Genomic DNA, 22213 nt, shown 5'->3' with positions numbered 1-22213 from the left:
TCCATGGACTCGGCTTCATTGCAGGAGGTTCCAATGATCTTGAAGCTCTTGGTTTCCACGGCGTTAAACTGAACAAGATGTGATGGATGGGCGCCAGTCCAGAGGGGAATGCAGTACTCTATCAAGCAGCGGATGAAGGCCTTGTGAGTGGATAGGAGTTCAAGTGTGCCAAGGAAGGACTTTGTACGCGGGAGGATGCCCAGTTGGCGGCTGATTTTGCAGGCCTACATTGAAATGTGGTTCGCCGAAGAAAGATCATGACTGACAATGAGACTCAGGAGTTTGAATGACTGAACTTCTTCAAGAGGATTGCTAATAAAATATATAGGAGGGTTTGCCAGATGGTCTTTCAGAAAGAGATGGTGAGCGTGTGATTTGTCTGGATTGAAAGACATATTCCAAGTGTTTGACCAGCTTGTGATTTTCTTTTTTAAGTCTGAAGAGAGGGAAGAGGCCACAGCCTGCCTATCTGAAAGATGACGGATGTCACGATAGATGGTGGAGTCATCAGCAAATAGATAAGGAGGATTTTTCCAGAGAGTGAGAAAGATCATTGATGAAGATAAGGAATAGGACTGGGCCTTGAACACTGCCTTGTCGCAATCCAACCTTTACAGGGAGGGGAGATGAAAGGATTCTGTTGAGAGCCACATGTCTCCGAGAGTAGAAGTCAGGGACACAAGAGAGGAGTTGGCCTTGGATGCCATCGGCAGAGACTTTGGAGAGCAAGGCGAGATGCCAGATCAACGAAAGCTTGAGATGTGTTTCAGGAGGTGATCCTGACCTCATGTCTGACATTGAGGGCTCCCATCCATTGTTGGGAGTGAAGGAGCAGCCTGTCCAGGTGGAGTGACCTGGTCTGAAACCACATTGGTGATGTGAGATGAGGCCGTTGGAGAAAAGCGAGAATTTCATATCAAATGCAATGGTGGAGTCCACGTCCTTGCCCATGATTGGAAGTAAGCTGATTGGTCTGTAATGGACGTGTACATATGTGTTTGATTCACTCACGATCAGAGGCACTCAAATTACCCAGTCATTACCCTTAAATAACCCATGCCATAAGGCCTCATTCGTTCATCACGAGATGGATGATCAGTAGAATTCGCAAGACAGGAATACCTGGCTGCGTCCGGCAGGACACAGTAAGCCTAAGGAGCAGAGTGGACACAGCCTTCTGGGTGGGGGCATGGCTTTCGGCAAGTGGAAGCAAGGCTGGTCTCATGGAGACCCCAAAGTATGTCAAATGCGGCTTCGCCGTGAAGCTCCATGGGAATCTGCTCCCCGTTACTTCTGACGCACACTTTTATAGCCTTGGCCGCCATCAGCAGCCATGACGGACATATTCCCTCCCCCTCAGCCATTATTGGTCTGAAGCCAAGTCAGAGGGTGGGATGAACCCGATCCCACCCTTTTATCCTCTGCCTTGGCATGCTTCACTGTCATAGTGCTGTTCCCAGCTTAACTTGCCGGCTGATGGCCTCTTGGACGCTTTTAAAGGACATTTTAGACAGATGACGAAGTTAACTTTGAAAAATGGCTGTTCTGTAAGATGATATGCCATCAGTGTTGTGATCACCAGTGCAAGACAAACCACAGGACTCCCTCTGGTATTTATAAATGTTCCTTGATGAGGCCGAGACACAGGATCTCTTGCTCTCACCTCACAGGCAGGTCAGTGGTCTTTTTTTTTTTTGGTTTGTTTTTTTAACTGTCTATCCTCTGATATTGTTCCCTCCGCTCTCTGTCTTCTGACTCGACTGAATAATCAAATAAGTTACTAAATACAGCACCGGAGCATCAAGAAGAACCCAAATAGACAAGATGGAGTCATCAGGAGGAACCTGGATAGGATTCTGGTTTCCGCTGCTACTCCTCGACCATCAAACCTATCCAGGCGATTCACCCTTCTTTAGACAAAGAAAAAGAAAACAGAGAGATGTAGAACGAAAAGCAACCATGCACACTAACGTAATACACACACGCGCGCACACACATCACACCGGAAATACCTTCTTACCTTACAACTACAGGATGCACACATTCTCCCAGTTACTCCCTTCTGGTTAAATTCCTAAATTCCAGGATGACTGCACACCTCAACTCCATTGTTCCTCCCTTCACTGCCTTCCAGAAGATGTTCATTCCCCACTCTTCCCTCCAAGGTTTTAAGCAAGCAGTGCGCTGCTGTTGCGCGTCTTCCCCAATTCTGACCAATCTTTTCTTGTTCGCCGAACCATACTCCGCTTGCTAACCTATTTGTTTCTCCTTTTCCCGTTAAGGTATCCATGAAATTTGATCCATTCACCAGTTTGTCAATTCCTTTGCCTCATCATGGGAAAAACCTCAAGACGCAGCACGGCATAAAGAGAAACCTCACTTTGTCAGACTGTCTCTCTGAATTCACCGCAACAGAGCTTTTGATGGGTGACGCAGCATGGTAAGTGAAGGAAAAGATGATGAAATGTGACGAGTCAAATACTTGTCAAGTTAGTGTTTAATGAGCATCCATCAAGGATTGTAACCCTAACCAAGAAACTGCTTCAGCATAACCAGCGCTCTGTATAGGGTGTGGTGATTGTTCCCTTTCCATTTGCTGGTTAACATGATGATGCTTAAACCAGAACTAGATAAATCTTACTCACATGAACAATGCAGTTAGGGTTAGATTATATTTTTTAATCAGATTATATGGGACAATGCTTTATGGCTGGTGTTGTCTTAATGGTGATGGTGGTGGGCTTGGGAACCTAGGATCCTGAGTTCAAATCCCACTTTGATGTTGAATTAACACTAGGTGGGGTTGACTCTGCCTGTCATCCTTCTGAGGTCGGCAAAATGAGTGCCAGCTTGCTGGACGCTGGTATCTTGTGTCTGAGTGGCGAGCCGTCCAGGATAGTCAAGACTCAACTTTCACCATCACATTGATTGCTTTCATTGCTTCTTCCCATAAACCCTCAGTTTTTCATCGGGATCATTCATTCACTTCATGCGGATTATCTCACTTTGTGATTGTCACTTCCATTTTCCATTGGATGTTTTCTTCAACTCGTTATTCATATTTCCGCTGTGTGGCAGGTACTGCAAGTCTTGCAATAAGACACAGAAGGCTTCAAAGTTCCTCCGTATCAGTCAACTTCCAGAAGTGCTGGTGCTTCATTTGAAGAGGTTTCGGTTTGATGGCACAAAGATAAATACATTTGTGAATTTCCCGATGAGGTGAGCACAATGGGTTGGTACAAAGCTTCCTTGTTCCACTTTCCACTATCAGAGTGAGAACAGTCGTCATATGTTGGCCATTTGTTTTGGAAATGTTTTTTTTTTTTTTTTTCTTCTTCTGAACATCAAGGTTGTGCTGCTTTATTTGCAATTTCTTGTTCAAATGATTTATCCTCATTGGATTTCACTTAACTCCATTTCCAGTGACCTTGACCTCAGCTCATTCTGCATGAGCGGTAAAGCCAACCCCAAGGAATCGGTGTACGACCTGTATGCTGTAATCCACCACCACTCCTGGGGTGGTGGACTGTGCCATTACAGCTCCATGGCCCGTTGCCCGAACATCACGAATACTAAGATCAGCGATGTTGGTAAGTGAAATAGCATTGAACCTCCAATGAACGCACCATGACGCCACCACCGAAAATCCGCCAAGTTTTATCTTAATTACAACATCCCAAAGGATGGGAAATGTACACAATGTTCACAATGCTTAATTTGGTGTTATTTCCAGGGTGTTTCAAACAAAGTGGACGATTTGAACGTTCTATTGTCAAAAAGTTTACAAAAGGTAACAAGTTCAGTGATCCATCGATGGAAAGCATCCACATGCCATTTTTGAATCACTCATGATACTGCTTGTAATTGACATTTTCAATGTGTGCTCCACCTCTGTTCAAGCAGGCTTTGATCCTGACTCCAAAATTCTCCACAACTTGTCTGCACGTAGCTGGAGTGGTAACCTAACGGTAATCCTCCACCTCCTGCTTCAGGACAGCCAAGGTTCGAGGTTTGTTGGCGTAAACTTCACCTTCGGCAGCACTCCAAACTTAAATAAAAAATCCAATGGATTCAGATCTGGGCTGTGGGGCGCGCACTCATATGTTGTGTGTGCCCAGGTTGATAACACAATTTCCAAACATCTGGTGGAGCAAGTCCATGGTTTCACCTGCAATGTGCGGTGGGGCACCGTTCTGCATGAACCATGCAAGTCTCAGTTGGTTTGGAGACGGAACTAGAGTAAGATCGGCGGGGAATCAGTGTAAGACCTCGTGGTACCGCTCGCCGTTGTTCGTCACTGTCTTACGCTTAGCGTCCTCGGTTACCCCCATCATCCATCATCCCAGCGAATCCCATCATCAATTTTGGTTCCGGTTCTTGAGCAACGGTGGCGGTACCTCTTCAGGGCCGATGCCGACTTTCTCAAAGATAAGTTTTCCGGTCATTTTTGTTCCGTTTTTACTGCTATTTTGTTATCTCCTTGTTAACTGTGTGTTTCTCGTTTGGTTGTTTTTTGTTGTTGTTAAAACTTGTGCTAATTGGTGAGTATTCATCGGTCTTTTAATATCGGGTTTTCTTGAGGCCTACCCTTCTTCTTCCCGTCTGTGTTCATGATCATCTTCTTGTATTTTCTCCACTATATCTCCACTACTCCTTCAATTTCTTCCCAACTATACCATCTGTTCCATGTCTTGAATGATTTTAAAAAACAAAAAAAAACTTCTCACTTCTCACCTTTCCCTTCCATAACCACGTGACTTCCTCGACAGACCCTTCCTCGTCCTTTGTCTTCTTCCCTTTCCACATTTGTCTCCTGCCTTGTTATGTGTTTGTGTGTGTGTTGGAGCTAACACGAGCAGTTGTAATGTTTACTGACGACAATGGTGCTACTGTAGCTGCACACAGGAAATATGGGACTGGAAACATGTAATATACTACGAGACAGTGCTGATTATGATTATGTAGCTTGTTTCAAAGACTGTACCTCGATGTTAAAACAAACATGTTGAAACAACTATTCACGTTCCTAATTCCATATCCAGGTGATGCGTGACGTCATCGCCGAAGGACGGGAGTACTCGGTTTTTACTCTGTTCGTTCGTTTTCTTGTTTTCTTCATTGTCCCGGCGATATCTCAGCCATCCTTTGAGCAAGGAAGATAAAATTTGGGGGAAAAAGTGAAGATGTGCCTTGGCTAAAACTGTACTTTAAAAATTTTTTTTTTGATTCATCAATTAATTGATTAACTACTTATTATCAATTTATTAATTTCTTTATTTTATTTCTCGTCTGGGTAATATCTCGGCCACCTTTTGAGCTAGGAAGCTCATATTTGCACAGGACAGTAACCAAGTGATTTGACAATAAAAGGTATTTTTGATTTATTGATTAATGAATTTTTTTTTTTTTGATCAATTACTTGATTTTTTTTTCAAAAAGTTACAAATTCGGATGAAACGGTGGTGGTGTGCTATTGTACACTGTTGCCTACAAATTATGTCTGCATGTGCTGCACAGCAGCATCGCCAGGCGCCAATGGCACCCTGTCAATGTCGCGCACTGGAGGATTTGTTATTTATTTATTTGGCATGGAGGTGGTGTACTTTGAATGTGTACCTCTACTTGCTTCTTTATTTTCTGGGATGTTTCATTTTGATGGGGCAGCCTCACGAGCATGACAAAGTCTGAAGCCTCAGCCTAGCGTCAGGTGTGCTTATATCTTCATTATTTATTCGACACCATGCGGATGTAAATGAACGCTCATTTTATTCTGCATGTGCTGCACATCATGTGCAGCAAATTTCACCTTCCTGTGCCTTGTATTTATTATTATTTAAAAAAAAAACGCTTCTGTACACCGCCCTGGAGGCTGTTTGCAAGTCACCGTCTACATTTCCAATGGAAGAGACATAACTACTCTTTTATGGAAAATATTTTTCGACTTTTTATGCTCAAAATTAGACTACAATGGATACACAGTCATGTGAAAAGATTTGCCTTTAAAACCCTCCTCAAATATTCTTAATGAAGGGGGGCAGACAAATACACATACACAAATACACAGAAACACTGTTTTATATCGGTAGATTATTCAGATAAGATTCAATGTGCAGGATCCACATCCCTGCAAGAAGTGATGTTAACCCGCAGCTATGGGCTGCATATGAACGATGACAATGCTGTGCAAGATGCATTGAATCGAGCTTTGCTCCTGATTTTTAAAATTTATTTAAATTAATGGATGAATGACTGCTGAACATGAACGTGGTGGTGTGATGTGCAGGTTGGCGTCACTTTGATGACAAGATGGTGACCAGGATACGGCAGCAAGAGGTCTGTACATCAGAGGCGTATGTGCTGCTCTATCATCGTCGGCACGTGCCAACGTCCTCCAACATCTCGCCATGATTCAGGAAGAGAAAAGGATACAGCTTCAGGTACTGGGAGAAATGCTTCCTCAAATGCAATCACATGTTACTGCTGACTTAATCCTCGAAGTATTTAGTCTGTAGACGAGATGCAGTTGGTTTTCAAAGTTTGTTTCAACCAGACTCGGTTGTGTAATGGTTTCTGGGAGGTCAGTGGTCCAAACCCCGACCAAGTCAAACTGAAGACTTTAAAACTGGTACTTGCTGCTTCCTTGCTTCGTGACGCTCAGCATTTATAAGTGATTTATAAGACAAACAACCATATGTTGGCAATCAAACCATTCTCTGTACAGAGCGTTGGTGCTGCCTATGCAGCCTCCTGGGCTATTGGGCAGAATCCCAGACGGGTCGCCATGCCGACACAGGATACCAGCAAGATGGTACTTATTTTGCCGACCTCGGAAGGATGACAGGCTGAGTCAAGCCCTCACCTGGTACTAATTTAACAGCCAAGCGGGATTTGAACTCAGGACCTTCAGCCATTAAGCCAACATCATGCATATTGACGTTCCTTGGAAGGGAACTCATTAATTTTTCGGGTACTAAAGAGTATATTATTGTTGTTCTTATTATTATTATGGTTATTATGATGATGAATTTGATTATTGAAGCAACAATGGTCACATTACATTTGAATTCCATTTTAAGCCTGTCCTGCTTTTTTTTTTTTTTTGTTCCATGGTTATTAGCTGTCAATTTTTAATTTATTTCCCATTTGGCTCAGTCTATCTCAAATCAACGAAGATCAGCAGACTCCACATCGATATGTGGGTTCACTTAATGATCATTTTGGAGTGATAGCGTGAGACTGAGAGATTTTCCAGCAGTGAAGGACCCGTTCCATTTATCAGACCAGCATATAATAAATTCCATATCAGCAGAGAGTAACTCAGCTGCTGTGTACCAAGCAGTCGGATTGGGTACTGCACAACACAATGTGGAGTCGTTTGCATAAAGGAAGACAGGGTTTTCTAGAATGCCAAAGAAGCCATCAACATAGATGAGGAACAAGACAGCCCAAAACACCTTCTTGGGGAACTCTCGCCTCCATTGGGAGAGGGTTCCATTTACGGCAGCACCCTGATTGTGTGAGTGGAGGAAGTCAGAAATCCAGGAATGAAGGCGGCCTTCGATACCCACAAGCATAAGAGTAAGTTTTTTTTCAATGGTTTGACGTGTACATGGTGTCTTTCCTATGTGCTTCTTGATGAGTGTTTGAAGTTTTTGAAATCTTGACTTCTCAGCACGTCTCAATCTCATGACAAAGGGACAGTGGGACAACCTTTAACAATTTCTCAACTGTTTGGCTCTTTTTCAGTGGTGATCATGATCTGAAAGACTGCACATCCTCTGCACTTCATCTCCACTTTTCACTTGGAGTGCCAAGAAGACATCCATGACAGTTCACCTGTTCTTTTCTATATTTACCCATTGGTCCGTTTTTCCGGTCTGCTTACATGTCCTTCATCTACTTGTCCTTTCTGCTCCATTGCCACGTCTGACTTTAGCTTTTGTGTCCATTCCAAACCCCAATTTTCTGCCATTTTTTTCTCCCAGTTTCCCTCGACAATGAATTGTTGATGTTTTACATATTTCGACCTGTTAATACCTTTGTTATCAGCTCTTCCATGAGCCTTCATCTGTGTAAAATGTATGACTAAATCAAATAATAAAGCGAGTCTTTCAATCTTTTCAATTATTTTTGCAATCTGCCATGACTGCTGTTGTTAGACTCTGACTTGTCAGAACAGATGTCGAAGTCGATTCTGTTTTGAGTTTAATTTTGTGGCTTCAAGGAGAGAACCATCGTGTGCAATCGGGTATTTTCTTAGTTTATTCGAGGGAGGTAAATGTTTGTGGAGTTTTCTCAATCAAAATGGGGGGAGGGATGGGAGGTTTGGTGGTGTGGCGTTCTTTGGTAATCGTAGGACCACTGGAGTCGAGAGTTAAAATACCTCCCCATCGCTCAGCGTCTTTACGCCTGGTCCCACGTCACAACACAATTCTTATAACAAAAGGTTAATGGAGGAAAAGATCATGGTGAACAGCTGTTTTAAAGTCCGGGAGGGAAAATGAGAGTGAACAGACTGAGGAAGTTGGTTCCGGAGAAAGGAAAAAAGAAGAATGAATGAGGTGAGCAGTCAGCCTGGATTTTGAGAGTTTCACCGAAAGTGTGTTCTGGTCCGTTGCCATGGGAGGCATCACATTTTTGAAGGGTTTCTATTTCACCACCTCCTTTGGAAGGGTTCATATTTGGTGTTAGGATGTGCACATGAGAGCCAAACCCTTCCATTGAGTGGGGACCCTGGGATACAATGTCTCGCTCTCAGTGAGAGTGAGACGCGGGAAAGTGGGTGAAGAAGCAAGAGGGTGAGTGCCTCTCACCCAATACGTGACTTTCCTAATGACATAATGCGCCCCACAATGCTTGATGCTCATGCATAGTAACCCATAGCAACAGCGGTCATCTTAGCAGGGAACATATACAGCGCTTGCTAGATAAAGATTGTTCCTGAAAATAGCTCACAAAAGCTTCTAAAAGAAGCCAAACAAACTTGGAAAAGCACCTGAGAGAAAGGGCAATGTTCCTCTGCACAACAAAAGATTTGGAGAACTTTCTGATCAACTCATCCAAAAAGTTGATATCTTGCAGCCTGTACTGCAAAATCTCCTGACGATGTGGGACCTCGCAAGGCCTGTTGATGGGCGCATTCTACCCGACATCCCTGATCACATTCTACCTGAGTCAGTGAGTGGACCTTGAACCTTGTAGGATTACCTTCTGTGAACATGGCAGGCTTGGTGATTTATTTCATGGATGTCTGCAATTGGAAAGACGATGCAAACATTCAGACAAACATGTATTTGATTTGGGTGCTTCTTCACACTGATGGGAAGGTCATATCAGGGGTTTGTCAATGCACCAGGTGAGTTTAAAATATTAACTCTTAATCATGTTTGGGAGGAGAGCTGGGGGTGGTGGAGGGGGGTTTTCGTGTAACTGTATGGGCTGTAAGTCCCGTTTTAAATATATTGTTACAGTCGTCACCTCTCGATTACTCCGTCACGTAATTTCCCAGACGCCGCAAAACTGCAGCTCATGACAGCTCAACCAATGATCCTCATTTATGACAAGGTTTTGATATCTGGCCTGCTTTGTTCTTCACAGGTTTTCTGGATCCAGCCCACCACATTATCATGCTCACAGTGACCTCATCTGTTGTTGAAATGAAGCAGGATAGTGGTCGACTTGAAATGCTTGCTAATTTGCATAATCTTGCTGATGTATTTTCAGCTCACGGGGTGGTGAGTAAAACACGCCTGTGTGGGGTCATGGAAAAGTCATGGAAAGTCTTGGAATTTCAGTTACCCAGTGTGGTCAACTGAATTTTTAATTGAATTTATGACGAGGTAAAATGCCAATTAGCCTTAGCTCGTGCTTTAGAAATAATTTAATAAACATATGCTGGGAAAAGCTAGTAGGGAGGCTTGTACACATTCCTTAGGATTAGTAAAAACCTTGTAAACCTCATCTATGGTCCATTGGCCCAGATGGCCTGGGCAAGAAATCACATTCTCTTTTACTCCCCTCATCAGGACCATTTGGAGCAAGCCCAGATAAGAGACCGTTTCTCACCCTTGTGTTTGTGATTTTAACCTTACAAGATCCGTCTAAGCTTTCCCAAAAGGCCTCTTTTTGTTTCGTAAATTTCCTTTGATGTATCCACCACACCCTGGTGAGATCACTCATGTAATCCATGTAAAATTAGGACTGCTTGAGGTTTTGTTCTGGGTCATCTTCCATGTGCATATGCTTCTGTCTTTTATTCCATTACTGAATAAACAACTTAAATTGAACTATAAGGTTCTTTCTGGCTCGAGGCCGTCAACAATTGCCATGACACCAGAAGGGTATGAACCCTGTGTCACTACCCGATATCGAGCATCATGATGCTTGTCACTGTGCTTCCATACAACTCGAGTGTGAATCCTTCCATCTGGACGAATAACTCGTTGGACAGTTTGAAATCTTCACCCAAACAAAAACATGACTTGGGATTCTGGCGAGGTGGTCACAAGCTGGCACGGTGGAACTTTTCCTTTTCCGCGGACGCAGCTGACGTTGTCACACCCGGTGAACGTGTGTACTCCTATGATGGAGCAATTTGTGCATTCTCGAAGTGAACATCCAATTACATTCAGGTGGACTATTCTGACAATCCTTTTGAGACCTGTGTGGAGATATATCATGGCAGCAGCTGGCATCAGGTGTATGTTTTAGAAAAGGATAACCACAACATCTGTGTCTGGACTCATCAATATCTTTGATGACAGACGGAATGTTGCCGCGTGTAGGGCCTGAAAGGCAACTCGAGTGTCAGCTTCCTTATGGTCATGGTGAGACAACCCCTCCACGATGGCCACTCCTGAATGAGACACGAGGTGACGGTGTGGTCCATGGGTCATGTGGATGTTGATCTCGCCACTGTGGTCCAAATGATCACTCCACAAGGAGAAGAAGAACTCAGAGTTCGTCCTTGTTGGCAACATCACCGAGAAATTCACTCCACTGCTGGGGTATCTTCTGATGTGCTGAGAATATCCTGAGACTTGGGTGTGGGGGGTGGTGGGGGAGGGGGGGCGCTTGGGTTCACCTTTCCCATCCTTTGATGTTAATGACCAAATATGTGTCAAAAACAACATCCGTCTGCGGACAATGATATTGTTCGGAAATCCTCTGCAGTTCCGACACAACTCTGAGGGCCAGCTCCTTGAAAATGCAACATAGAGGTTTCCAGACATTTTAGGAATCGGATCCACGTCATCGACGATGACAGCATCAAAGTCATGAACAGATGTGACGAGTGATTCGGGATATTTTGACTCAATATGATGCAGAAGATGCTTTTGTCAGTCTTTGCGATTGTCCCATCAGAGCAAGACAGGGGGTAGGAAATCGGTCCAAGAGAATAGCAAAGGACTCTCCTCAAATAGACTTTCCGGTGTTGACTCTGTACGAGTAATCTGGCAAACTTTTAGCGATCGGTTCTAACGACAACTCCCTCACCAGATTTGCGGAGCACTTTTACTTTGGCTTGACGTGCGAAAGTCTTTAACTTCATTTGTTTCAGTAGCTGAAAGAATCCATCACTTCCTGAATTGAGTCTGTTTTGGATTAAAGTAGAGAAATCTGATCGTCCGTAATTATGTGCGTTGAGGAGGTCGAGGGCTACTTCTGCCGCAGCCACGATGCATGAGCTGTTACAATCGAGGTTATTTTGGTTTTGTGAGAATTGAGTCATCATTTTGTCAATGTCACCGAAGAGAGTCTTGATGGCCTCCTCGTCCTTCTTCTGATGGGTGGCTTCCAAATCCTTCCTCGTTTGATAATTGTTCCTCGATTCAGCCATTAATTCACATTTCTGAACAATGGCCGCTCTCGTTTTGCAAAAGGATCCATCGGTGCACAAAATGGCAATCTTGAGTCACACCAGTGATCACACCACACGTCTTTGAATCACGGTTGCAAGGTTGTTTGATTACTTGGTTGCACACGGTAGCCGAGAATCCAGAATGGTCTTGTTGCTGAATGGCCCACTGTCCTTATTGAGGATATCATCATGATATCATCATGAGGTGGATATCATCATGACTCTCGGACAACTTTATCATCTCTGTACCGAGCATCGTTTGTTCTATCATATGCAAGAAGCCATGACATCATCTCGAATAATGACTCAACATGACAGTCCCAATTGGATTCTCTTGTTGCCCTGATGAATCGGTTGAGAACGTCGACCATGGTGATGCAAGATGACCAAAATTTGAAAGTGAGATATGCAGTACACTGAGATTCAACAAAAGAGTTTTACATTTGTCGTAGTTCAAGGAAATCATTTGGGACAATGAGGTTCTTGAACAATTTTGAGGGGAAAGTATCAATCATGTGGGTGATAAGACTCTCCACTTTACTGCAGTCAGATTCAGCGAGGGATTCGATGAAGGTGTATATAGTCTCTTCCTCTGCAGAGAATGGAAGTGCATAACACAAATATGTGTGGTTCAGAAAATAAAAACGATGATATCGTTTGACACCACCATCCATTGTTTCTGCCTGAATGAGTTTGTCCCTCTGAAAATAGCCACTGACTGGATCTCTTCTCCACCTTCTCACAGATGATACAGACCCATGGCAAGATGTTCTCTGATCTTCTAGCAGCAGATGCAGTGACATTTGAATGAAAGTCGTTTTCCGTTTTTTTGATAAAGTCGTTTTTTTGACCGTGGATTGATGAGCTCAGGAGACACTTCTCCACCCTCTATATCTGGTGTATTGTGCCTGGTGTTGGCCTGGTGTTGGCAGTGATATTCATGTCTCTGCTGGCTGTGAGTCAGAGGTCAACAGACGTCTGTATCGGGCCTGGGGAGTCATGGATTCACTGGATCATGGGGTGTGGCGCTGCCGGTACCTGTGTTGGAGGACGAAAGTCCGAGTCTTCGGGTGCTTGGTGCTTCCAGTCTTGCTCTATGGATGTGAGACTTGTACTCTGACCAAAGATCTGAGACGGAGACTCCTTTGGGATCAGGTCTCTTCGGAGAATCCTTGGCTATCGCTGGTCAGACTTTGTGTCCAACGAGCGGTTGCTGAGAGAGATTCAAATTAGATTTGTTACCTGCATAGTCCGTGAGCATCAGCTGCGGCTGTATGGACATGTGGCTCGTTTTCCTGATGCTGAACCTGCTCACCAGATTTTCTCAGCGAGGGAGTCTCGTGAGTGGAGGAGGCCAATGGGCCGACCACATTCCTCGGGGTTGCAGCAGGTTGATCGGCATCTCAAGGAGATGGGGATGGGCTTGGCATCTGCCTGGGGGATGGGCAGACGGAGGCCCCTGGAGTTCCGGCGGAAAGTGGACGCAGCGACGCGCTGTTCTGGCGCATGCCCCCATACCTGACCTGATCTGACCTGTTGGCTTTGCCGTTAGGGTGGCTGGCTTGGGATCTTAGGGTCCTGAGTTTGATCCCCTACCGTTGAATTAACACCAGGTCGGGTTGACTCAGTCTATAATTCTTCGGAAGTCGGCAACATGAGTACTAGTGTACTAGTAATATGGGTGTGGTGATTATTCCCTTTCAGTATGCTGGTTAAGGTGATGATGCCGAAACCAGAACAAGAGAAATCTCACTCACATTAACAATATTATGACGTGTTGTTAATGAAGTCCGGCTGATGATTACTCCTTCGTCGTCTCCCCAGCGGTTGGTGACGGACGAAAGATTTTATGGCGCTGAGCTGCTGTGGCTTTAGAATGGCGTCAAAAATGGCGAGCAGAAAAGGAAAACTCGTTCGTTTTAGTCGTGTTTGTTTCACCAAACAAACGAAATCCACTTCCCTCAATCGTCTTGATAAAGTCGAACCAAAAGTCACTATTAAATAACGACGTGTTGAGTCGTGAGTTGGGATGAGAAAGTGTTGTATGTCAAGGCGCGCGAGATTCCAACATGGCGTCACCCCAAAAACACTCCCACGAGTCCTCGGCCTTTTTAACATCCCGTGCGTTGATTGACCCTCTGGAAAGATTCGACTGACTGGCTACCAGAGTTCACGTGTTTAACAAAAATAATGAATTACTAAGAAAATGAGTAAGTCACTCCAGGGGCATTGCATCAGCGGCACAGCTGTGCCGAGGGTCCTCAAATGGCGGACCGCGGTCCACGTTTTACCCCGTGAAAAGACCTTTGGTGTTTATACATTCAGCCCAACATGATAAATGATAAACGCTGGAAGGGATTCTTGCAGGAGGTGATTAACCTTCAATTTTTTTTTTTTAATCTATTTAACAAGGTAAATCCGACCCCAGGAGGAGGCCATTCGGCCCATCATGTCTGTGCTATACCAGCACCAGGGTTGTGTTCCATTAGCGAGCAGCTTGCTATCGCTTGCCAAGGGGCTTGCTTGATTCAAAGCATTCAAACAAGCACTTCAAAGGAACGGGTACTCGGCATTGCTTAACGAGACAGCGGTCTCCATGGAAACCATGCTGTCGTGGTACTCAAGTAAATGCTGTCCGGGACATCCTTTAAAATTTTACTCGATTCTCCTGTGATAATTTCCCCAAACAAATTTATTGTGTTCACAGCAGCTACAGAGGACAAAGAAGAGGGAAAATGATAAATACATGGGGAATCAGAAGGGGGAGCTCCCACCAAGTTTATCTATAGACCCTACGACTGCGAATTTGGAAAGGGGGGGGGGGGATGCATGTTTGTAGATCTTAGGATGAAAAGTAATGTAAAACCAGGTTTGGTTGAGATGGTAACAAGGTGGTGGTCTTTTACTCAGAGAGTAGGCCTACACCTAGTTAATGAGTCTTTTACTTTGAGAGTAGAGTAGTTAATGCATGGAATGGTCTCCCTGGAATGGGAGTGGCAGCAGAATCAGTAGACAAGTTTAAATTGGGATTAGATAGGTACCTGGAAGTTATTGGGGATAGAGGGGTATGGGGATGTTGAGTATGGATGGGGGATTGTGTGCGTCTGTCTGTTATTTATTTATCTGGGGTGGGACATCTTTTAATGTAAAATAAATCCATTCCTCCATTTTATATTTTGGAACCCTTGGACATCCCTGGGCATGCCATATTGTCTCATGGCGTTACTGCTCCCTCCGCTCGTTCCTCCCTGCGTCGTTTTGATGGATATATTGGGTGTGGCGCAGGCACGATGGACCCAATGGCCTCCTCCTACGTCCAGTTCCCTTGTTTTCAATGAGGAAGCTGAGAGAGTCGAGAAGGCAATGAAGTCAGTGACGTCTCATCTATCAACAAAGACTAAAAATCCATGCACTCGTCTCGAAGCTGTCCAGCCTGGGTTCGAATCCCGACGGAGCCATAAACTGTCATCCCGATGTTTCCACGGGTAGGTGATTCATCATTGCGTGTGTCGTCTCTCGGATGGACGTAAAACTGGAAATCCCGTCTTCCTACATTCGTTGGTGAACCTTAAAGATCCCATGGTAGTCTTGGTAAAGAGTAGGCAAGCTATCGCCGGCACCCTGAACAAATTACAAATTCCTGTCATAACCTGAGTCGAATCGGCATGCCTGGCCAGCCGGTTCATGAAAGACAATTCGGAGTTGGGACAAGCAAGCTTGACCCGGACGACCCCACGAGAACGTGGGAATAATTGTGGCGAAGAAGAAAAGATGATTGAAAGAAGAAGATTGATAGAAGAAGAAGAAGCATTCCCAATATGATAGAAGAAGAAGAAGCATTCCCAATATGATAGGAGAAGAAGAAGCATTCCCAATCTGATAGAAGAAGAAGAAGCACTCCCAATATGATATAAGAAGAAGAAGAAGCACTCACAATATGATAGAAGAAGAAGCACTCACAATATCATAGAAGAAGAAGAAGCAATCACAATATCATAGAAGAAGAAGAAGCACTCACAATATGATAGAAGAAGAAGCGGGACAGTTAAATGAATGCTTCACTCCGTGATTCCTTCACGACGGAATGGTGAAGATCGATCCAAGGCATTTCTCCACCGCCAAATACACAGCAACAAGAGAGCATTCACTCAATCTATCTGAGGAAAGAAGTCGTATGCATCTGAAGAAGAATTTTTTTTTGTAACCGTTAAGTGTTTGATGATTGAAACAGTGATTTAGACGGTTTTTAAAGCGGTGTATAGGTTGACGAGAATGTGCAGCACTGGTTTCGTGCTGTTTTTTTAATATCAGCCTGTATTCTTTAGTTTATAAATTTACAAACATCATCGGCACCGTAAGCGTCTTTCACTGCATCCGTTCGAAGTGTCACTAAAATAATAACAAGGCGATAGGACGCGGAAGTACGTCACGTGGTCGAGTTCGATTTCGGAACACACGTGTGGTAAAACGAAGTCACGTGGCTTCGTCGAAATTTTTTTTGGATCCCACGTGTGGTAAAAGACGAACTCGATTCCGAAGCACGACACGGCGGTCATTATCCCTCGTCTCGTCGAACGATTCGCGGCCTATCATGATTTCCAGTAAGTGTTTGTATTTCTTCGACATCCGTCTGATCGTATTTTTTATGGTTTGGTTTAATATTGCTGATTCAGATAGTTCAGAGAACGTTGCAGAGAAAAGCGGTTTTCAATGGCACCACAAGCTTGCCCCCAAAATAGGGGCAATACCCTGAAGGTTTGAGGGAATCGGCAAAATGTACGAATGATGTCATGAAACAAACTTTGGTCCGTCACGGGTGATGAAGGTTGTGATCAAGTTTCGGCGAAATCGTGTGTGTTGTTTCTGAGAAGAGGGCAAATGATTTCCTCTCCTGTCGCAGCCAACGTGTGGTCCTTAATGACTCTCTGTCTCCTCTCTCTCTCCTCTCCCTGTCCAGGCTGGAGTTCATGAAGACAGTGTTCTGGGCCCTGTTCTTTTTCTGGTTTTCATCAATGAATTTTCTGTCTCTCTGGAAAATCCTTTTTATCTCTTTGCTGATGACTCCACCCTCTGCCGTACCATCTGTCATCCCTCAGACCGGCAAGCAGCAGCTTCTTCGCTCACTGCAGATCTGGATAAAATCACAAACTGGTCCAACACGTGGAACATGTCTTTCAATCCGGACAAATCTCACACTCACTCTGTCCCTCCGAAAGAACTGTGCAGTAAACCCTCTTCTCTACTTTTTAACCAACCATCTCGAAGAAGTCCAGTCATTCAAAGCTCTTGGGTCTCACTCTTTGCGATGATCTCTCATGGGCAAACCCCATTTCAAAATTGGCCTCCAAAGCCAGTTGCACATCAAGCATCGAAATCTTTTCTCTGCATACCTGAACTCTCGTCCACCGACAGCACCTTTGTCTACAGCTTGATGGAGTACTGCTCTCCCCTCTGGGTTGTAGCCCCTGCCTCATACCTGGCTCAGCTTGATGCTGTGGAAATCAAGGCCTTCATGATAATTGGAATCTCCTGTGATGAAGTTGAGTCGATGGGCCGATCACCCTTTCATCGCCGACAGGTTGGTGGTCTCTGTCTTCTGCCTTCTTTCTGATCTTGCACCCTCTGCTCTCTCCGTACTTTGTCCTCCACTACCCCCCACTCCCAGCTAGCAACAGGGCACACACGGCCAACCAGCAAGCCCCTTCTCGTGAAGCTCCCCAAATCCTCCTCATCTGATCAGTGTTCTAGTTCTTCCATGAACCATGACTTTGTATACAGAAAGGCAGCTTGCTGCTGCATCTCCATCTTGAGATGTTCAAAAGAGGTTGCTGGTGAATAAGCTGGAATGTGCCTCGAAAGTCTCACACTGTCATTCAGTCCTTTCGTAAGATTTGCAAGTCGATCCCCATTTACTTCTGCAGGAAACCGATGACGGCTGCAGTTTGTGGAGCTCCTTGGTTTCACGACTAATTACAACCTGTCACAGATCGAGTTCATCTTTACCTTCAAGCTCACCTTCTGCAGGAAACCCCGATGATGGCTGCAGTTTGTGGAGCTCCTTGGTTTCACGACTAACTACAACCTGTCACAGATCGAGTTCATCTTTACCTTCAAGCTCACCTTCTGCAGGAAACCCCGATGATGGCTGCAGTTTGTGGAGCTCCTTGGTTTCACGACTAATTACAACCTGTCACAGATTGAATTCATCTTTACCTTCAAGCTCGCCTTTAAAAGTGAACCCAAATACACAAAAAAAAATTGTCTCTTAAAAAAAAAAAAAAAAACATTGAAAATCATGAGTCACGGTCTAATTTGAAAGGGGGAAAAAAAAGAATGTTTTTTTTTTCTTTTTGCCAATCACAAAAAAGTGTTTTTTTTTTTTTTTTTTTTTTCCTCCAGTGATCATGTACTCAGAATCCACCTTGATCCAAATGGCAGCTTACATAGAGAGATGGTGTATTTCGGGCTTGGATTCCGTCGACTTGCTTCAGCCCACCGTATGGTGGAGAGGGGATTGGCTGTTCGAGCGGTGGTTGATCTTTGTATCCGTGAAGTCGAGGATGTCCGAGTGTGGGAGTTGAGCGTGTTCGTGTGGGCATGAGGATTGAACCGAGTGATTTTTGAACTGTAATTTAAAAAGAAGCATTCACTTATGTAAGCTGAATAAGCACAAATTTAATGTATTAAGAAGAGTGGGACAGAAGGAAGGGGAGGGGTAGGGAGGAGTTGTATGGATGGAGAGGGGTGGGAAGAGGGGAGAGGGGGAACGAGTGGAGAAAGGGTGGTGTGTGTGCATTTGCGCACACAGGATTATGATAACAGTCTGGAGTAGTAGGTTCGGAGAACAGCAAAGCATACAACCTCTGTAAAAGAGTTATGGAGGATGTTATGCAGCTTCTGTGGCCGATTCCATTGCCACTAGGTACTTTTTGTGGATTTCCATCAGTGTAGTCAACCGCAATAAATCTTCTATACCTCCTCTCTTTTATGGACCTGAGGTTACTTCACCTCTGGATAAGGCGAACCTCTTTTCAAAATGCTTTGTTTCTGATTCTACCCTCGATGATCAGGAACACCCTCTTCCTCATTTTCTGTCTCGTATAGACCATGATACTCCTGTTCCATATATCACTTGTTAGAAGGTTGCCAGAATTATTCGTATTCCAGATGCCTCGAAAGCGACTGGTCCTGATGGAATTTCTGTGATTGTATTGAAGATTGTGTTGTCCTGAACTGTCATCGATGCTTGTCTGCTTCAGTATTTCCTTCATCCAGGAAAGTGGCTTCTGTTGTCCCTGTTTTCAAGGGTGCTGGTGAGCATTCTGAGCCAAGCAACTATTGTCCCATCAGCCTGCTTCCTGCAAGAAGTAAGGTGTTTGAATGCTTCATCAATGAACAACTTCTCGGCTATCTGGAGGACAATGAACCTCTCACTCACTGCCAGTATGGCTTTCGCCATTCTCGCTCTACTGGTGATCTGCTATCCCTAATTATGGATCATTTCAACGGGGCATTGGAGCTCAAGGGTGAAGCTTGATTAGTTGCTTTGGATATCTCAAAAGCCTTTGATAAAGCGCAGCACAAGGGTCTGCTCCACAAGCTTCAGTCGTATGGTGAATCTGTTGTAATGCATTCAATCATTTCAACTTTCCTTACAAATCACAAGATGAAAGTGGTAGGTGGTACTCGAGGGTCAACCTTCTCCTACGAGCTCCATCAATTCTGGTGTTCATTACAGGGGACATCAACACACATGTGGGAGTAGCGGAGCTGGGTGAAGAGGAATGTTTTGTTAAATTTGGTTGGGGAACTAGTAATATAGAGGATGTGGAGCTGATGACAAGGAATAGGATGGCCTTAGCTGGGTGGGAAAGCCACAAGATAACCTATAGGAGTGGACAACATAGAACAGAACTGGGTTTGGTGGTGACAAGAAAGTGACAATTGTGGAGGGTTGAAGATTTTAATGCAGTGGTGGGAGAGCATGTTACCACCCAGCACAAGCCTGTGGTGTTTGTGGTACGAATGGAAAAAAGGAAGGAGGTTAAGAGCAGCGGTCGTAAGATTATTAGGTGGGGGAAGTGTGCGGCAATGTCGGAGAGTACAAGGAAAGGGTGAGGGCTAGGTATGATAAACTTAATGAAGAAGTGAAATGTTTGGAGGAGTGGAAGAAGTACGGAGGGGTGTTTGGAGGAATTGCAAAAGTTTTGTTTCGAAGGCCGTCAGGAGAGGGTGCATCGTCGAGGGATAGAAACCAGGTACGATGGATGGTGGAGGTAGCAAAGGCAGTTGGTGAAAGGAGGTTTGGAAGAGGATTGAGGTAGGCAGCTGGATGCATGGTTGATGCACCTGTATGGGCAGATGAAGAAAGCAGCAAGGAGAGGTGTGGATAAGGTGAGGAATAATATGGAAGAGGTATACAACAAGTTGGAAGAGGATGGTGGGAGGAAGATTATATATAAATTGGCTTGTGACAGGGATGAAGATGGTAGGAACATGATGGGGGATTGCGGAGAGGGGCGGGTGATTAAGGATGGTGGTGAGAGGCGATTGACAGAGAGGAGGGCAGTATCGAAAGTGTGGGAAGGATATTTCAAATAGTTGTTGAACTAGGAAGGAAGCAAAGGCGAGCTGTGGCTACCGTGTTATGTAGAGGGGAAAGTGGAATTGGCGATCACAGAGGAGGAAGTGCGGGTGGCATTTGAAAAGGATGAAGAAGGTACGAGCGCTAGGCATTGATGAGGTGTGTCCAGAAGTGATAATTGCGGTGAGAGAAGTCTGAGTCAGTTGGACGAAGAGGCTGTTGAATGGATGTGTGTGTGGGTGAGAGTTAAATTCCGGAGGATTGGAGGACAGGGTTAATTGTGCCGATTTATGGAAGGGGAAAGGAGATGTTCAAGATCTGGGGAAATACAGGTGTATTACGCTCCTTAGTCTTGTATGAAGGTACTGGAGAGGATCCTGGACAGGAGGATAAGGAAGAGTGTGGAGATTGAGATTGGAGAAAAGCACTAAGGGTTTAGAAAGGGTTGGGGAACTACAGATGGGATGTTCGCACTGAGACAGCTGGTGGAGAAGATTGTAGAGGTGCCAGGTGAGATGGCATTGGGGTACCTTGAGAAGGCTTAGATGACTGTCCCGAGAGAGATGGTGATTGTGACACTGAGATGGTTGGGAATGCCAGAAGCAGAAATTAGGTTGGTGGAAGGGATGTACAAGGGAACGAAGAAGTTTTTGGTTGGTCCTGTCTGAGGAGTTCAGTGTGAACATCGGTTTGAGGCATGGAAGCGCTCTCAGCCCATTCATGTTTATCATAGTGATGGAGCTGGTAAGCAGGAAGGTGAGCTTGAGGAGTAGTATGGGGAGGATGCTGTATGCGAACGATCTGGCTGTTGTGGTGGAGAGTAGGCACGAGATGCAGGAGTATTGGGGGAGTGGAAGGAGGCATTTGGGAAGCATGGGCTGAAGATGAATATGGAAAAGACTGAGATGATGTGGGTTGAGCAGCAGAGAAAATGAATGAATATCAGGTTAGAGGGGAAGGACATCAGGCAGGGAAGTATCTGGGAGGAACAGTCAGGCAGGGAAGTATCAGACCAGGGATGGAAAGTCTGAGGCAGAGATGCGGAGGAGGATTCATGTGGGTGCGAATGCACGGAGGAGGGTGGAGGGAGTAATGGCAGACAGAAAAAGTTATCAACAAAATTGAAAGGGAAGGTTCTGATGATGTGTGTCACGCCAGCCTTCCTTTACGGTCTGGAGACTGTGGCACTGACAGACAACAATAGAGGCTGCACGTTTGCGAGAACTGGGTCAGGTGGATTGCGGGAGTGAAAAGTGTGGATATGAGGAGGGGCGGCGGGGGGGGGGATGTGGATGAACTGAGGGAAGAGATTGGCATGCAGATGAGCTTGATGGGGAGGTTAGTGAAATGCTGGGTAAGATGGGTTGGACACTTTGTGTGGATGGGAGGAGAGAGAATGGCAAAGAGCGGCCAAGTTGACGGAGCAAGGTAGGAAGAAAAGAGATAGACTGCGCTTGAGATGGGAGGATTGTGTGAGGAGAGATATCAGTGAGTTATGGGTGGTTGGAGAGTGGAGATAGTTGGCTGAGGACAGAGGGAGGTGGAGGAGTATCGCGGTCAAGGCATCGCACCTAACCCCTTAGAAAGGGAAGAGGAAGATTCGGACACAGATTCCACCGTCATTCGCAACTCTGAAGGTTCTCAATGTTGAAACTGATCATTTGGGATTTTGAAGAAACCATTGGAGACCAAATTAGTGATGGAAAAGCTTGCTGGTGAATTGTGGAGCCTTATTGTTTCGAGCCTTATGCGAGCGATTCAGATGGAGG

General features: G+C 44.9%; 2 protein-coding genes and 1 long non-coding RNA gene across 17 annotated transcripts in view; 2 read left to right on the top strand and 1 right to left on the bottom strand.

Annotated features, from left to right (window-relative positions):
- Positions 1 to 8114, top strand: part of LOC147022605 (ubiquitin carboxyl-terminal hydrolase 2-like) — an 82128-nt gene extending 74014 nt beyond the window's left edge. For 14 of the 15 annotated variants that reach the window (XM_085887330.1, XM_085887334.1, XM_085887327.1 and 11 more), the window contains 4 exons: positions 2283 to 2440; positions 3079 to 3219; positions 3424 to 3590; positions 3904 to 4264. In XM_085887330.1, the coding sequence (XP_085743456.1) occupies positions 2283 to 2440; positions 3079 to 3219; positions 3424 to 3590; positions 3904 to 4238 (801 nt within the window). In that variant the 3' untranslated portion in view covers positions 4239 to 4264. Of the gene's footprint in view, positions 1 to 2282; positions 2441 to 3078; positions 3220 to 3423; positions 3591 to 3903; positions 4265 to 6283; positions 6438 to 7746 lie in introns of those variants that run through there. The other variant, XM_085887341.1, reaches the window with a different exon arrangement.
- LOC147022604 (uncharacterized) overlaps positions 1 to 16110 on the bottom strand; it is a 28152-nt gene extending 12042 nt beyond the window's left edge. The window contains exon 1 of the long non-coding RNA XR_015059813.1: positions 15879 to 16110. This is a non-coding gene — a long non-coding RNA (uncharacterized LOC147022604). The remainder of the gene's footprint in view (positions 1 to 15878) is intronic.
- A 174-nt stretch (positions 16111 to 16284) lies between these two features.
- RRP15 (ribosomal RNA processing 15 homolog) overlaps positions 16285 to 22213 on the top strand; it is a 49040-nt gene continuing 43111 nt past the window's right edge. Inside the window, exon 1 of the mRNA XM_085887343.1 lies at positions 16285 to 16461. Coding sequence (XP_085743469.1) covers positions 16452 to 16461 — 10 coding nt within the window. The 5' untranslated portion in view covers positions 16285 to 16451. The remainder of the gene's footprint in view (positions 16462 to 22213) is intronic.

This window comes from Eptatretus burgeri, chromosome 7, assembly GCF_056783735.1.
Source record: "Eptatretus burgeri isolate ZD-2024b chromosome 7, Ebu_testis_v1, whole genome shotgun sequence".
In the NCBI taxonomy this organism is placed as follows: Eukaryota; Metazoa; Chordata; class Myxini; order Myxiniformes; family Myxinidae; genus Eptatretus; species Eptatretus burgeri.
The sequence above is the reverse complement of the archived record's forward strand: the minus strand, read 5'-3'. Positions and strand labels throughout refer to the sequence as shown.